Source organism: Gracilinanus agilis, chromosome 1, assembly GCF_016433145.1.
Source record: "Gracilinanus agilis isolate LMUSP501 chromosome 1, AgileGrace, whole genome shotgun sequence".
Taxonomy (NCBI): domain Eukaryota; kingdom Metazoa; phylum Chordata; class Mammalia; order Didelphimorphia; family Didelphidae; genus Gracilinanus; species Gracilinanus agilis.
In genome coordinates, this window is record NC_058130.1 from 569,866,340 (window position 1) to 569,884,838 (window position 18,499).

The 18,499-nt window shown below is 32.1% G+C and overlaps 1 protein-coding gene across 1 annotated transcript in view; it reads left to right on the forward strand.

The window, feature by feature from the left end:
- Positions 1–18,499, forward strand: part of CCDC102B (coiled-coil domain containing 102B) — a 527,613-nt gene that overhangs the window by 123,950 nt on the left and 385,164 nt on the right. The window contains exon 5 of the mRNA XM_044658091.1: positions 6,201–6,309. Within this exon, the coding sequence (XP_044514026.1) occupies positions 6,201–6,309 (109 nt within the window). The remainder of the gene's footprint in view (positions 1–6,200; positions 6,310–18,499) is intronic.

The following is an 18,499-nucleotide window of genomic DNA, read 5'->3' on the forward strand; positions in this document are numbered from 1 at the left end:
TAGGGACACCCCAGGATTCCTTTATGGGCTCTTTTCTCTTTTCTCTCTAAACTTGTTGGTAAACTTATCAGCTCCCATCAATTTAATTGCCATATCTATGCTGATGATTCTCAAATCTACCTTTCCTGTCCCAATCTCAGTGTTGATCTCCAATTATACATTAATAAATGCTTTGCAGACATCTCAAATTGGATGTCAGGTAGACATGTTAAACTCAGTAAGTCCAAAACAGAATTCATTATCTTTCACCCAAATCTTTCCGTCTTCCAATCCTTCCCTGGCCCCTGCTACCTTTCTGATCACTCTACAGGGCAGCATCAACTTCACATTCCTTCATGCTTGCAACCTAAAAGTCATCCTGGGATTTTCACTTTTTTTACCCCTTGTATTGAAGTTGACAATTTCATCTTGGCAATATTATTCAAATATATCTCTTTTTTTCCCTCTCTGACTTTGGTGCAAGTCCAGATTACCTCATGCCTAAACTATTGCAATTGCCCACTGTTGGGTCTACTTGCTTTAAATCTCTCTCCATTCCAATCTATCCTCCCTTCAGTCACACCTAAAATGTAGGTCCACCCATGTCACCCCCTACTTAATAAACTCTAATGGTTTCCAATTGTCTTCTCCAGAAAAAACAATATGTTTTATTTGGTATTCAAAGCCCTTCATAACCTAGTCTCCTGCCTTTCCAGGCTTTCTTACACCTTACTTCCCATCAAATAATCTTCCATTCAGTAAAATTGACTTCTAGTGGGTTATAGGAACAAGACACCCCATCTCTATCCATGAGCATGTTTCTGGCTCTGTTCCATGCCTGGAATTCTCTCTTTCCTCATCTCTAAATACTGGCCTTTCTGGCATCCTTTCAGTGTCAACTAAAATCCCATCTTGTACAAGAAGCCTTTACCAACCCCTCCTAATTTCAGTGCCTTCCCTCTGTTAATCATTTCTTATTAATCCTTTACCTGATTAACTTTTGTTTATATTTGTTTGCATGTTGTTTCTCACATTAAATTTTTAGTTCTTTGAGGGTCCAGAGTGTTTTTTGCCTCTTTTTGTGCCGCAATCTCTTAGCATAATAGCTGGCACATAGTAGTATTTAACAAATGTTTGTTGAGGGATTGATTAGCTGACCTTTGGGATCTTATTTTAACCTCTGTTTAATGGTTAGTAACTTTATATTAGCACTAAACCTTTAGTTTTTTCCCATATTAACATTTGCTTAAGATAGTTACTCTGATCTGAGAAATGAGATTTTTACCTTCAACAAAATCATGGGTAGATTATTTTATAAAGGAAATTTTACACTTAGAAACTTGAAATGTTTCTTTCTGGATGTTTATTGTAGAAATATCTTTCACTTTATGAACATATTTTGATTATTTCTAAGTTTTCTAGATATTTTGTGGTTATAACAGTTGACAAGCTACTATTAGATCATGTACAAACAATAACATCTTGCTACAGAAATGCTGCGAGCATAATTTTTTCATATATTTTACACTCCTATGATCTGAAGACTCTAGCACATTGACTTAAAAACTGCTGCTTAGTACTAGAAAAGCTTTATCATAATAATGACAAAAGTTTTGTTAATTTTTTTTTTACCAAATTAAAAAATAATCTTTCTTAAACATATAAACTATTTTTTAGCTAGTTGGTAAATACCCTTTTATGATACTGATGACAAAATTCAAACCTATAAGACTGATGCAGATTATAAATTCCAGCCTATGTGGAAAGAGTTAGTTGTGCAACTCTTCTTGAAATGCACAATTATTTAATTAGGCCAAAATATTAAGTATTTATGTAGTGCCCTCTGCTGTATAACTTTAGATATACACTTTTTTGATACAGGATTGCAGAGTACACTTTAGTAATATTACTAGTGTTAACAACTCTGATTTAGTGGCTACCTAAAACAAAACAATACCAAACCAAATCAAAACAAAAAAATAAATGATTTAACACAATTTGCTTTTCATTAATTATATGATTTCTTTATAATAGCTCTGATTTTACCCAGTATAAATATTTAACTGTCTTAAAGACAAATAAAAATTTAACAGAAATGAATAGTTTAAAGAAGCAATAGTTTTTCAAATACCAACAAATAAATTAAGGTTTCTTAAACTATAGAATATAGAGAGGCAATCTGTTGTAGTACAGAGGGAGGTAGATTTGCATTCAGAATGTCTTCTTTCTGATGCTGTGTGAGTATGGGTAAATTTCTTAGGTTACAACAGAAAATTCTCGAAAATACTAAATCATTGGTGAATATATTGATCATCTGCATTGGCTGAGGAGAATTCCATACATGCAATTAGATATGGACCAAAGCAAATCAAATAAAAAGCCCAGAACTATTTCAATAGCAAGTAAAACTGGTAATACACTTAGATTTACCTTTAAGGAAAAAATGGACTTTGTATGTCATTTAATAATCCATTTTTCTTGTATATAATAAGAACTTATTTCCTATTTATATTCAGATTAATTTATACCACTTTAAAGCTCTTTAATAAGATATTTGGAAACATCTTAGTTAGTTCTTAGTTCTTAGTTTTCTTCTCATTAGCCATGTCTACATGATTTAGGGGTAAATATGTCCTTTTTGGGGGGAAGCTTATTTTTAAAGAGAAAGAATTGTATGGTCAAGAAAAAAATACACAGTCATGTGGTTAACTAAGGAAGTAATAAAGTATATAGTGGGCTAGAAAAGAAAGGACTTCCATTTTAAAGGGGAAAAGATTCTAGATACCTTGAGTCAGTCATTTCTCTTCCACTGGAACAGGGGTCAGCAATATATGGCTCTCAGGCCAAATCTGGCTCTTTTGAGGGCCCGATATGGTTCTTTCTGCAGGAGCCATAAAGTCATTTTTTTTTTCAGGAGCTGTTACAGGAGCGCGCACTGTGAGCACTGTACGGATCTCATGAAATTACATTTTAAAAAAGGTGGCGTTTATGGCTGTCATGGCCAAAAATGTTGCCAACCCCTGCACTGGAGTATATTCTAGGTAGTGATGGGGATAGGTTCCCAGATTGTTCATCTCCCCTAACTTCAAATGGCTGAGACTGTGAAGCCTCAAGGGAAAATTTATTTCAACATACAATGGAACTGGGAAAGGAGTAGAGTAAGAAAGGGTGCTAGAGAAACTCTATTAGGAATACAAAATAAAGAACAATAATAGGAGAGAAAGGCAACGTTAATTAATTGAGCTGATAAATATTGTAACAATTAAATTTAAAAAAAATAATTCTGTAAGAAATGGGATAAGTATTATACTTTAAAGGAAAATCAATTAAACATTTTCAGTAGAAAAGAGAATTTTGCCGATTGCCTAGAAGTTGAGGATCAAAAATAAGAAACTATGGAACAGTTCAAAACAAAAGTAAAACTTTTAAGAGAAGATACTAGTGGAGCAATTGACTGACAACATGGAAGTTAGTTGCTTTGCAGATCCCTGGGTAACCTAAAAACCCTAGAAAAAGGAATTATGAAAAAGATACACTATGGCTAAATTTGAATACACAAGATAAGTAGATAAAACATCACACAATGTAAAAACAAGACAAAACAAAGGAACTAATGAAATAATTTGGAGAACTTCAATAATTGAGCTCCCTTTCAGTGAAACTTTCTGCACAATCCACTCTGTGTATGGAGCATAGTGCAAATTTACTGGGAGGTTTGTGATTCAAGGTCTCAGTAAAAGAGCCTTACCCTGCTGCCTCCATATCTATGAACTCCCCTTTATCCTCAACCAGGCAGAAAATACTTATTTTTCTCAGCATAACTCAAGCATGAGGAGAGTGGGGATTCTCAAGTTGAGGTTTATGACATAAAAATTCTTTGATAATTATATTTAAATATCATCCACTCTCTTTATGACACTAAATATTTTATTTTATGTCTATAAAACGGGAAGGAATCGGTGGACAATACCTGACTGTCAAAATGGCTTTATGATACAAAAAATGTTAAAAACCACCAAAATTGGGGGGAAAGTGTCTCCTGACAAAGACCTTATTTCTTATAAATATAGAAAACTGAGCCAAATTATTAAGAACACAGGCCAAAGGATATGAATAGAAAGTTCCCAGATGAAGAAATGAAAACTATATTCAAATGAAGAAATGTTCCAAATCAATATTGACTAGAGAAATTAAAATTAAAACAGCTCTGAGACATCACCTTGTACCTAAGAAAATGGTTAATATAACCAAAACGGAAAATGACAAATGTTGGAGGGATGTGGGAAAGTTGGGACATTAATACCCTCTTGGTAGAATTGTGAAATGATTCACTCATCCTGGAGAAAAATATGGAGAACACCCGAAAGACCACAAAACAATACATATATTTTGACATAGCAATACAACTATTGGGTTTATATCCTAAAGAAATCAGAGATGGGGAAAGGGACCTACTCGTACAAAAAATGTTTTAGGCAGCTCTTTTTAAAGTGGCAAAGAATTAGTAATGGATATGTTCATCAATTAGGGAATGGCTGTTATATGGTTAAAATGAAAAACTTGAGCCATAAGAAATGATGAATAAGATGAATTCAGAAAAACCTGGAATTGTTGCAAAGTACAGTGAGCAAAACAGTATATATAGTAACAGAAAAATTGTATGATAATCAACTGTGAAGGACTAAATCTACAAAACTTTTTTTCAGTAAAACAAGGTCCCAAGACAATCCCAAAAGCCCCCTAATAAAAAAATGCTATCAATAGCCAAAGAAGGAACTTTTAAAATCTGATTGCATATTAAAATACAACATCTTTCACTTAATTTCTTTCATAAGTGTTTAAAATTACATATATGATATATGTTTTCAATCATGACATGGGGAATATAGAAATAGATGTTGTATGAAAGTATTGGTATAATCTATAGCAGACTATTCACCACCTGGGAAGAGGGAAAGGAAAGCAAAGGAGGGAATCTGAATCACAAGATATCAGAAAAAACATTGTCAAAATCATTTCTACATGTAATTGAAAAAATTTAATTAAAAAAACACTGAACTAGCTTGGGTGAGAAGTGAAAGATGAAGATATGCAGAACAAAGTACAGAGACATAAGAAAAAGGCTAATGAGTATTATACACTAGAATGTAGTAGATAATTAAAAATGTTTGTGCCTTCCTCTTTTTTCCCCTCTCTCCCCTCCTTTCCTTTCCTCTTCTTTGAACTTCTATCCTTATTTTTTTGCCTTCTCTTTTCCTTTTCCCCTTTCATTTTCTTCTTCCTCTTACCATCCCATTTTCTCTTTCAAATTCTTCTCCTTTTTGTTCCCTCTTCTCTTTTCCCTCACTTCTCTCAGAGTTATCTTCAAACCATAATGATACAACGTAATAGGATATTTATAAAAAGGAAATAAATCTAAAATCTATCTTTCTATTAATTTTCTTATTTTAAATACTTATTTATTTATTATCTCTATTTCTTAAGGTGATTTTAATACTCTTTTTTATTTTAAGACCCTTAAATCTTTTTATTATAGTTTTAGTAATCTTTGTGTTTTATATATTATGATTGTTTCTTTATGTATCCTTCTTTACAACTTTATAATCCCCTATTTCAGAACTATTCTTTGCATAAAGAAAAAAAGTCAAAAAGAACTAATGAAAACAGCAATTTTCCTTCATAATGACATATATCCATTTGTTCTCTGGATTTATTATTGATTTTCATATTTATTTTGAGATGTTAGCTTTTTGCATAATTTTATTGTAGTCATTGTGTATATGATTGCTCTGGATTTGCCTACTTTGATTTTAAACAGTTAAAACAAGTTTTTTTCATATTTCATTGAATTCTCCATGTTTTTAATGCACAATAATATTCCATTTTATTAATATATTAGAGATACTTCAATTCCTTCCCCAAAAATGGAGATTTATTTTGCTTCTAATGGATTAATGTAACAAACTATGTTGCCACAAGCATTTGAGTGTATATATGTATATGCATGTGTATATATATTTATATTTATATAATTTGTCTTTGACTTCCATGGTATATCTATTTTGTTGTGATATTTCTGGGTTAAAGAGTTTCCTTTAATTTTAGAATGTAATATAAGTATGTCTAAATAGAAGGATGGAGTTACAGAAACCATAGGTATAAAGTGATTCTAACTTAAAGTTTTTGTGGTTTTAGAAATGTTTTGTTTTAAAATTCCCTAGAATGCGTTCATCTTTGGAAAAAGAAGTTGAATTACTTGAGTCAGCATTATCTCTCTGGAAATGCAAGTATGAAGAAATAAAAGAATCCAAAGAGATGACTTTAAACCAGGTATGTAGACACAATAGCCTCTTTGGAGAGAAACATTTTTAAAGATATGATTGTTCACAGTAGTTGTGTGCTTATATTATAGGTTGGTCAGTGGTCAGTAGGTAAGGAGCGATATAGAATAGAAGGACTTCTCAAAAAATGAGAAAGAGATGTGGATAGTGAGTAGCATGGGGAGGAATAAAAATAATTTAAAGAAATCTATAGGGAGTTAGCATTTTCAGTGTTGAACCGAGGTGCTTTGTTCTCTGTTCTTTTCAGTACCACATGAAATATACACAAAAACTAACCATAGGTTAGACCACATAGAAATTGCAAATAAATGTGAAAGGGACATAAACACTAAGCGTTTCCTTTACAGACCATTAAATAATACAAAAAACAATTCAGAAAGCACAAATGCATAACACAGACCTAAATATATACTTAATAATAAATGGATTAAATAAGAAGCAATAATTATGTGAAAGTTGATAATAATGTTTGGACCATATGCCAAGATTTTAGGAGTGCAATTAAAGATGAGAAAAAACACATACTTAAATATATAATATCAAAATAGAAAAGGGAAAATTAATGAACTGAAATGAATATTAAATAAAAATTTAGAATTTCAATAAATAAGCCCAAAATTAATCCCAAAGGGGAAATCATGAAAATTAAAGAAAATATCAACAATTCAGAAACCCAAAAGACTATAAAATGATAAGTAAATCTACATACTATTTCTTTGAAAATGGCATTAATAAGCCATTAGCCAATATGATTAAAAAATATAAAAATCCTGTCCAAACCCCCTAAAAGCAAGATTGCAATAGTATTAGAAGAAATTAAATTATCATAGCATGTTATTCAGAGTAAAATGCCAAAAAAGAATAAAATTACTTCCAAACTACACATTTTTAAAATTCTATTCTGAAAAATAACAGACTACCAGATAGATACTTTTAATTCAATCTCAGAAAAGAAATTGAACTAAATGCAAAAGAACTACCAACTAAAGAAGAAAGAAGCAAAATCCTTTTTTCTACTGGATTCCCGGGATAAATCTTTTAAAGACTATTTAATACCCATACCACAAAAATAGTCCTGAAACATTGAGAAAGAAACTCTCTCAACTTCTTTTATGAGATGCATATAGTTCTAACACAAAAACATAAAAAGGATAAAGAAAAGTAGAATTATTGATCAATATCACTAATGAATATTGATTTCAAAAAGTTAAGCTAAACCTTTTCAAATAGACTGCTATGATCAATTTGGAAAATAATTCATTAAAGCCAATTTGCATTTATACAAAGGATCAAGGATAGTTCATAGAAGAAAAATAATCAATGTAATTAAGCATATTAAAACAAATAAACACTCATTATTTCAACAGATGTAGACATAAAAATCACTAGAAAATATAGCCAATAGAGTAATATTTCATTTTTAAAAATTTATTTTATTTTATTCAGAAAATTTTATTTTCTTTTAATTTTCTTTTATTTTATTCAGAAAATTATCTATCTAAAACCAAAAGCGAGCATTCTCTTCAGTTGGTGTATACTCAAGTCTTTCCCAACAACTACAAGAATAAAGAATGTCTACTCTTCCCATTATTATAGTTCATGAAATACTAGCAATAACAATAAGACAAAAGAAAGAATTAAAAGCAAGGCTAGGCAAAGAAAAGACAAAGCTATTCCTATTTGTATTTTTACATAATGTTTTACTTATAAAATCTTAGAGCATCTGCAGAAAAATGAACTGATAAAATAACTAGCAAAATTTTGGGCTACAAAATAAACTAAAAAAAATCAACAGCCTTCATGTATAATAAAAATGAGGAAAATGATAGAAATTAAAATTCAATTAAAATAATTACCAAATGTACAAATATTTAGAAATTCAATCACCAAACCATAAGGTATATTTACATAGATTAAATTTAAAATATTCATTTAAAAGTATAATTAAGATAAAGGCAGGAAGAATATTTAGTTTCTTAAGGCTGAGCACTTCCAATGTAATAAAAAATGACATTAATACCATGTTTAGTGCTAAACCTGTCAACTTATCAAAGAGATACTTCCAAAAAGACCTTGATAACATAATAACAAAGTTAATTTGAATTAACAAAGGAGCTCAATTATAAAGAGAAATAATTTTTTTAAAAGAATGAAAGGGGAATAGCCCTTACCTCAAAGTATGAAGCAACAATTGTAAAAACAATCTGCTTGTCATTAAAAAAGTAATTTATTATAATAGGCTTGACAAAGGAAAATCAGAAGTAATATAACTCAAACACAGTGCTGAATAAAACCTAAAACATAAATTATCCTGCAATAGTTACTATTGGAAAAGAATTTTTGAGAAAATGCAAATATTCTGGAAAAAAGTAAGATTAGACCAATATCTTCCACTCTGTTACACAGTAAATAAATTAAAACTAGATAAATGATTAGTTTTTATCATTATATGTAAATTAAAGTTTATATCATTAGAAAAGTTGCGCAGATCATACTTTTTCATAGCTAAGAACAAGAGATATTTTTAACCAAGTGAGGAATACAGGCCATTACAGAAGATAAAATTAATCATTTTGATTACATAAATTTAAAAAATTTTTGCACAAAAAAATAACACATCTAATTTAAAAGTAGAAGAAATTGACTTGGGTCAAAACTTTTGAAAGAAATATCTTTGCTAACCTTTGGCTCAGTGTACAAAATGTATAGATACCTACTGCAAATATAGAAGACCAAAAGCCATGACTGACTAGGTTAATGGTAAAAGGAGATTAAAAATAAGATTTGCCATCTTATTAAAAATAATGAAAGACTTCTCCAAAATCACTAATGATAGTAGAAATGTAAACCAAAATTTCATGGATTGCTCCCACCCTGCCAATCTGTAAATTATCAGTGATGTAATATAGTTGATGTTGGAGGAGTCATATTGTAGGAAGAAAGGAAAATGTAATATATTCTTGGTGAAGCTATGAATTGGTGCAATCTTTCTTGAAAGAGAGCTACAGTTATGGAAATGAAGGGACTAAAATGTCCATGTTCTTTAATCCAGCTTCCAGGTATATATTCCAAGGACACCAATAACAAGAAAAATAAAACCACAAAAACTTCACATACACCAATACAGATACCAAAAACCTTTCTTTTTTTTTTTTTTTTTTTTTTTTTTTTTTTTTTTTTTTTGGTAGTAATAGAGAATTGAAAGCAAAGAAGAATTTCAAAGATTAAGTAATGGTTAAACAAATTGTGATATGCACATATAATGGAATATTACTATTCTGGTAGAAATTATGAATATAATGAATATAAACAAGCATTAAAAGATCTATATTAACTGTTACAAAGTGAAGTTAAGTTGAGCTAGGATAACAATATACTGCAATGTTATGGTCCAGCCAATAACAAGACATGTTTGGATTCTCCTGACCTGTGTAGGGAAGCTAAGGACTAGGAAAAAAAGGGGGGCTAAGTCAAAGATTAGAGAAGCATAGAGAAAAGCCACACAGACACAGAATGTTGAACAGCTTAAGGCAAAACTGCTTTGATTAGCTGCAGCTCAAGGAGTATATTTAAATGTAAAGAGACCAAAGAGAGCTCAGTGAATTTGCAAAACAAAGGAGAAAACAAATGCTTTCACCTGGGAGTAGGAGGTTTTTTTGTAAAGGGTAAAATGTTTTTTTGAGAAAGGAAGTTGATTCCTAAAAAGTTGTTGATTGAAAACTCACCTTCCTAGGTGAAACCTTCTTCAGGGAAGAACCAACTTTTAACCTATTCAGTTATTTTCTGACCTTATCTCCCTCATAGGATTTCTATTCTGCTAATCAGATAAAGGTTTGAGTTCTTTAGAGACTTTGCCAACTTTTGCCATTTTCACTTCTTTGAAGTCAAACCTTGGTGACATCCACCACAGGTCAAGAGAAGTTCAGTTCCCTTGCCAGATAATTTCATCCCTAAGCCAATTTTCTAATACAAGGATTCAGTATAAATCAATCTTGTGAATTATTAAATATATAGCCACAACAAGATAATTGCCTTTGCAACCATATCTTGCTCTCACTGATCCATGAACCCTTGTTCACTGGAATCAGCTTTGATCATATATTCATAATTCCCATGACTCATTATTTCTGATTCCATCTCTGCAATATAAATGAAAAGAATAGGAACCACAAAGCAACTGCAAATGAGTGTTGTAGGCAGATGAGTGGTTCAGTGGGTTGAGAGCTGGACCTGGAGATCTGTTCAAATCTGGTCTCAAATATTACCTACCTGTGTGACCCTGGGCAAGTCACTCAACCCCAACTGCCTAGCCCTTATTGCTCTTCTGCCTTGGAACCAATAGTCTTCTAAGATGATTCTAAGATGAAAAAAAAAAAAAGGTGATTTTTGTTCATTCATTTAATGACTATTGTACAATTACAAAGAACAAGCTTGACTCCAAAGGAGAGAAATATGAGGGGAAAAAATCTCATACTTTTGCAAAGAAGTGGAGTCCATAAATGTGGAACATTGCATATTTCAGATATTTTGATATCTTTATCAATTGTAATCATTTCCTCCTTTTTCTTTTTGTTTTCATCTATGAATTATTTGTTATAAGAAATGCACCTCTGGGAGTGAGAGAGAAAAGAATACCAGGGGAAAACTGAGTGATGTACAAAAAAGATATACAGATAAAATTTGTTTAAATTAATTAAGGGTAGGAGTAAATAAATTATTTGTCACTTTTAGTGTTTCTCTCCCCACTTCCTATTCGGCAATTTGCCTTCCTATTTGTTTGCCTTTATGATTTTATTGACAAATAAATTGAGTCACTTTGCCCTACTATTAATGAACATGGTCTTGTTTAATAATCACTAGGTTATACATTGAGAAATCTGTGTCTTAATCCCTGTTCATCTACTAACCAGCTCTGTGACTCTGGGTATTGATTTACTTCCCTGTGACCAGTATCCTTATCTATAAAATTATACTAGCCAATCCCATTTAAATTAAACCATCATATATGCAGTTAATATTATCATTCCCCCCCAAAATGAACTAAGCCAAAGTTTATTTAAAAGGTTGATGATATCAGAAAGGTCATCCTTTTCTAGTTACTTTATTTACTCTTTTTCTTTGTCTCAATAAAATATGTGTTCCTGGAGTGAAATAATGACATTTGAATTTAATTTATCTTGCAGCACTAATCATTTTCCATAACAAAACAATTCCCCCCATAAGTTTCTTTAATATAAATCCCAAAGCATTTTGGAACTTTTATAAGGAATATAATGGGAAACTAAATCCAGAAGCATGTTTCCCCAAGGATATATTTTGGTCACATTGCTATAACATAAGGCATCTATAACCTGCTCTCTTAAAATTGGAATGATAATAGTAAAATTACAGGGAGGCTGCCAGAGCACAAATGCTTCAGGGAAATTCCTAAAGTCATCTGCCCTTAAAGATGAATGTTGTGTTCATTAGGGAACCAGGAAATAATCTCCTAAGAATTTCCCCCCATAACTTCTAATTTATCATTAGCAATTCCTTATCTCTTGTTTTAACAATTCCACTTTGAGACATGTTGTATGAAGGCTCAGTCAATCAACAGATATTTATTAAAACAATCTTCCAGAAACTATGTTAAATGCTAAGTGTACAAACACAGGCAAAAGATAATCTTTGCCTTCAAGGAGCTCACAGTCTAATGAGGAATACCATAAGCAAAAATATGTATAAACTAACTATATACAGGATAAATGGGAATAACAGAGGCAAGGCACTAGAATTAAGACAGATTGGGGCATATTTCCTCTAGAAGGAAGGAATTTAGGACTTGAAGGAAGTCAATTGTTCATTAGGGGAAGTGGTAGAGCATTCCACTGATAGGGGACAGCCAGAAAAAGTGCCCATAGGCAAAAGATAATGTATTTTATAGTTGGAACCACCAGGAGGTCAGTGTCATTGGATGGAAGAATATGTGTCTGGTAATAAGGTATAAGAAGATGAGAAAGGTAAGATGGGACTTTGTTTATGAAAGGCTTGGAGTGCCAAACATATAGCATTTTGTATTTCTTCTAGTATGTAATAGAAAGCCATTAGAGTTTACGAAGTAGGGGAGTGACTTTGACAGACCCGTGTTTCAAGAAAATCACTTTAGTGATTGGAGAATGGATTTTAGTGGGGAAATATCTGAGAGAGGCAGATCCACCAGCAGACTATTTTAGTAATCAAGGTATGAGATAATGAAGACCGTTATCAAGAGGATGGCAAATTTGAGGAAAGGATAGAAATGTTTGAGAAATGTTGGATGACAGTTTGGATACGGGGGTTAAACATAGTGAGGAATCCAGGATGCCTCCAAAGTTCTGAATCTGAGGAACTGAAAGGATAGTCTCATCTACTACCGTAATAGGGGAGAAGGGATTGGGGGAAATATATGAGATTTCTTTGGGACAGATTGAATTAAAGATATCTACTAGACATCCAGTTCAAGATGTCTGAAGTCAATTGGAGATGAGGGATTAAACATCAGCAGATATTCCTCAAAATGATAAATGACATCTACCTAAAACCATCAATAAACATTCTATGTAATGAGGATAAACGAAGTCTTTCCAATGAAATCAGAAGTGAAATAAAGATGCCCATTTTTACCCCTAATATTCAATATTTTACTAGAAATTCTAGCTCTAGCTATGAGGAGAAGAAATTGAAGAAATTAGAACAGGTAATAAGACAAACCCAGGAAATATATGATCACAACTATAAAGTACTTTTCACACAAGTAAAGAAAGATCTAAACAACTAGACTCACTAGTAGGCTGAGTCAATATACAGACTTGGGGTTCTCTTAGATTCCATCTTGACACTGGCTAAGAAATATAATGGAGGATCAATAGAATAGACTAGATCCTGAACATGCAATTGTAAATTATAATAGTAACTTATTATTTGACAAAACAAAAGATCTATGATTCTGATAGAAGAACTCACTATTTGACAAAAAACTACTGGGAAAACTAGAAAACAGCATGGTGGAAATTAGACATAGAACAATATCTCATGCCATATTCAAAGGTAAAGTCAAAATGAATACATAATTTAGAAATAAAGGGTAATGCCACAAACAAATTAGGGAATCACAAAATAGTTTATCTCTCAGATATATGGATAAGGGAAGAATTTAGGTCAAAACAAGACATAGAGAACATTATGAGATGTAAAAGAGTTGTTTGACTATATAAAATTTAACTTTCCACACAGACAAAAACAATGGAAGCAAGATTAAAAGGCAGATAAGAAATAGGTAAAAAAATCTTCATAGCAAGCCTATCTGACAGAGGTTTCATTTCTGAATTATATAGAGAACTGATTCAAATCTATAAGAATACAAAGCATTTCCCAATTGACAAATGGTAAAAGGATATGAACAAGTATTTATCAGATAAAGAAGGTAAACCTATCTTTTGTCATATAGAAAAAATGCTCCAAATCACCATTGATTAGAGAAATACAAATTTAAACTATTCTGAAGTACCAACTCACAACCAACAGATTGACTGACATGGAAAAAAAGGAAAATGATAAATGTTGGAGGGACATGAAAAATCTTGACACTAATACATTGCTGCTGCTGGGGCTGTGAATTGATACAACTGCCTGGAGAACAATCTGGAACAATATCCAAAAGGCCATCAAACTGTGCATACCCTTTTATTATTATATCTACATCCCAGAGATTAAAGATGATGGAGAAGAACCTACCTATATAAAATAATTATAGCAGCTCTTTGTGGTGACAAAGAACTAGAAATTGAAAGGATGTCCGTGTATTGGGGAAAGGCTGAACAAGTTATGGTATATACTTGTAATAGAATACTATTGTGCCATAAGAAATGACAAACAAAATGATCACAAAGAAAAATAGAAAGACATATAAAGTGATGCAAAATGGTTTATATATAATCCTAGATCCATACATTCACTTTAAATCCTTATTATATTTATTTTAAACTAAAACAATAAGATGTTCTCCATGTTGTACTTTATGGTCTTTAAGTATTCTAATTTTGGTTAAAAACTATTCTGTCACATAGACGTGTTCCTTGTATCTAATTTTTCTAGATACTGCCACTTATCATCACTATTTCTGTTAGTACTACTTGATTATTATTGTTTTATTCTAAAAGTCATTTTACATGGTTTCAGTATATTCTATGCATCAGTGTTTACTTGAAAATAATTTATTTTGCTTTGACAATAATTAACTCTGCACAATGGTTACTTCTACATTTTTGATGCTTTTAATGTTTAAAATTATTTAATAACTTAAAAAGTATTTGAATCAATGTGTTTTATACAGTACCTTCCTAAAAGTGTCAGTCCAATGATTCATTGATTAAAAAAGCAATAGAAAACAAGACTGGCACACATTCTCTGGAAGATTAGAAGAGGATAGAACATAACCAAAACAAACTTTTCATTTTTGAAAAAAATTAATGGAAATAAGAAAAATACCCAAACTTCTTAAGATGTTGTCTTTGACAACATGTACCATTATAATTATAGTATTGCCATTAGTATGCTTGTGAATGAAAAAAAAAACCTTTCTATAACACTTTATTTTTTTGGTCATTTCTTGTTAATTATTTTGTTTGTCCAAATATCCTCTTTAAAGAGATAGGGCTACTAGTGTCACTGACATTTTATTTCTGTGAAGCAACCTCCTTACTAGATGCATAGGAATAGCGTAAAATGAAATATTTCAAGATACATTATCTGACCTATATGATGTTTGTTTGGGAATACACCAGTGATAAAGGCATTGATAGTATAGGAACAAGAGGGCCAAGAATATCAAGAGGCTGTGTATGAAACAGTCACAAAAGGAAGTGGTCCTTTTGAATTGATACTGCTATTGTACAAGGGTATGTTTGAGTTTCATGCAACTAGGATAAGGATTGTTACCTTTTTCTGTTGCCTCATCCTGAAGGATAGCAAACTTTTCATTAGAAACCACATATGTTACAAAGAGTGTGGGGTTTGATCAAAAGAGTTCCCTAGTCAAAGAGGACTTTAAAAAAAAGAACTAAAATTTCAGGGCCTAGTTTTAGCTTCCCTCTGGTGCTTAAAAAATAATGATCGAGTATCAATTATTATCTCCTTGCCCTTCAATTTTCTCATCTGTAAAGTGAGTGGGCATGATTAGCTGGCCTTTCAGTTCCCTTCAAACTCTCTATCAAGGAATTTTTAACTTTATAGAGGAATGATTCTTCAATATAAATATTTAACAATATTTCCTTGTTGAGGGTGTAGACATGAACACCTCACTAAGAGGATTAAGGGTACCATCTAAATTGATTTCAGTGCTACCTACCCCAAGAATTGGTTGGCTCTCAATGTGGTTGGATGGACAGTATGGGAGATGCCACTCTTTCCCTTCCACCCACCCTCACTGGTCTATAAAGGGGAATCAATGTTTTTTTTGTTTTTGTTTTTGTTTTTTTCCTGTTTTCTCTTTTGACTTTCTACTGAATAGTCTCTCGGTGAGCAACAGATTTACGAATGGACTTGGCTACTGGGGTTGGAGAAATTCCTTGTCTTCCACTTGTATATAATGACTACCTTGTGGTAAAGTTATTTTGAAGAAGCAGATATATTACCACATGGTTTAAAATAAGAATCCCTGCTTAGATCTAAAATTACTGGCCAAGCCTTAGCAAAGTTTGTCTATGTGACAGCTATGAAAGAGGAAACCTCCCAATTCTATTGCTACCATGGAAAGGAAAACCATGTGATTTGAATGAGGTAAGTTCCTAGATCTCCACCTCCTACTTATGTTGGGGAGAAGAGGAGGAAAAGGACTTTACTAGACAGAGTAAGTTTGGAATCTATTTAGTTATCTAAAGAAATAGAATATTCTAAGCAATGTCTAACTCTTTTGATCTTTGGGAGAAGAAAGTCAGGTATTATCATTAATTGGGGGAAAAAAGGTAGAATCTACAGAGGAAGTAAAGGAGGAATAAATTGACCTTTTTTATTTTTTGCTATTAAGCTATGATGGATCCCATCAGAAGCACACTGACTGTCTAGAAACTTCTAGTTAATTTCCTTCTGGAACTAGAGAGAAGAAATTAGGTATCCTGAAAGGATGAACTATTAGAATGATTACAGGGAATGTGAGGAAATGATTGTTGTTCCACCAGCAAATTCAAATTAATTTCTCTTATTAGGATAGTCTAAAGCACAGGGTGTTTCTATAAACTTGGAGATATTTAGGAACCTGAGGGAATGTAGAGTTCAATAAATACAGAATAATTATTCATTTATGGACTTCTGTGAGTTCTTTATATATTTTCTGAAGTTTGCATGTGTGAAATAAGGTGTTCTAAATATGATATATGTATTAATTACCTTAAATGTTTATATGGAATCTCAGGACCATTTTACACACATCAGTGAGAAACCTAGACAAAAGAAATAGTCAAACTATATTTAGATTTCCCTGAAGGAACCTTAGGTAGAACACATTTCTTAATTTTCTTCCCTTCTGTGAACATTTAATAATTAGCTTCTAAGCACTTGTTCACAATTGTAGCAATACAAGATGACTATCTAAAAAATTGAAATGTAAAATAGCATTGTGATAATTTGTAAAATAATTAGCATGTATTAAATTATTTTAACAAATTATCTTCCTCTTGGTTAAAATTAAAAGTCAGCTCTCATGTTACATCTTTTTTTTTAAACCCTTGTACTTTGCTGTATTGTCTCATAGGTGGAAGAGTGGTAAGGGTGGACAATGGGGGTCAAGTGACTTGCCCAGGGTCACACAGCTGGGAAGTGGCTGAGGCCGGGTTTGAACCTAGGACCTCCTGTCTCTAGGCCTGACTCTCACTCCACTGAGCTACCCAGCTGCCCCTCATGTTACATCTTTAAAATGTAATTCAACATCAGTATTTTTCTAAGATCTATTTAAAAATAAATAAACATACATATTAAATAATAAATAAAAAATAAATGACAAAGTTCAGAGACATTGGTTCATCTTTGATGGTATCATTAGAAAGAGATTCTGGATATCTGGCTAGTTGGTTCCAAGATCTTTCAGCCAGAAACTCTGACAATAGGATCCTCACAATACCCACTTTCAGAGATTTCCATGTCTGAAAACTGATACCTAAGCTTCTGAATAAATACCAATTATTTATAAAGCTCCTCAAAGACTATGACATTTTGTTAAGCAACCACAATTGATTGTTGATTATATTCAGTGAAATCATCACTTTTAGAACCATATGTACTGTAATATTCCTCCTATAATAAGGGGGTAAAAAAGACTTACTAAAAAAAAGCTTACTAAAGCTTCTTAATGTGCCACCATTCCCCTTAGGATTGAAATAGTTAAAGGAAAAATTTCTTAGACATTGGGAACATGAAGGTTCCAAAGTCACCTTATTTTGCAAATGTTATATTGAAAATTCCGGTAGAAATCTTTGAATGATATTTTCCCTTGAGGTTTGAAACAAGACTGTTTATGCAGCACTTGTAGCTGAAGAAAACTGATTCCTGACTAAGAATTTCCTCTTAAGGAACATTACCACAATCTACAGTTTATCCTGCAGAATATGCATACAGTCGTATTTAGAAGAGAGGGCATCAGTGCCTATACGTACTATGAAAGTTTATTTATAGCTCTTACTCTTTCTGTGGATACATCTCTCTAGCTCTCTAGCTCTCTGTCTCTCTCCATCCATCTATCTATCTATCTGTCTATCTATCTTTCTATTCTTCTAATATGGATGTATTTTAAGACTCAATCTCCCTATATCTGATTGATGGATCTGACCGGCACCATTTCTAACCCAGACCAATTCCCCCTTCCTCCATCAGGCAGGGTTCACTATATCAATGCTAGGTGATGCAGACAGTTCACTGCAACATATAATTCCCCAGCTCAAGAGATTGGTCTCAGCATTTCAGGTAGCAGGATTACAGGCACATCCCATGATTTGTTTATTTTTAATCAGAGAACTAAATTAAGATGGCATTAAAATTGGCATTTATATAGCACTTTATGTTTGCAAAGAATTTTGATCAGTTTTTCTCATTTAAGCCTCATAATAACCCTATGCTGTTGGTACAATAATGAAAAAATAAAGCAACAACACCACCAAACTGAGATCCAGAAA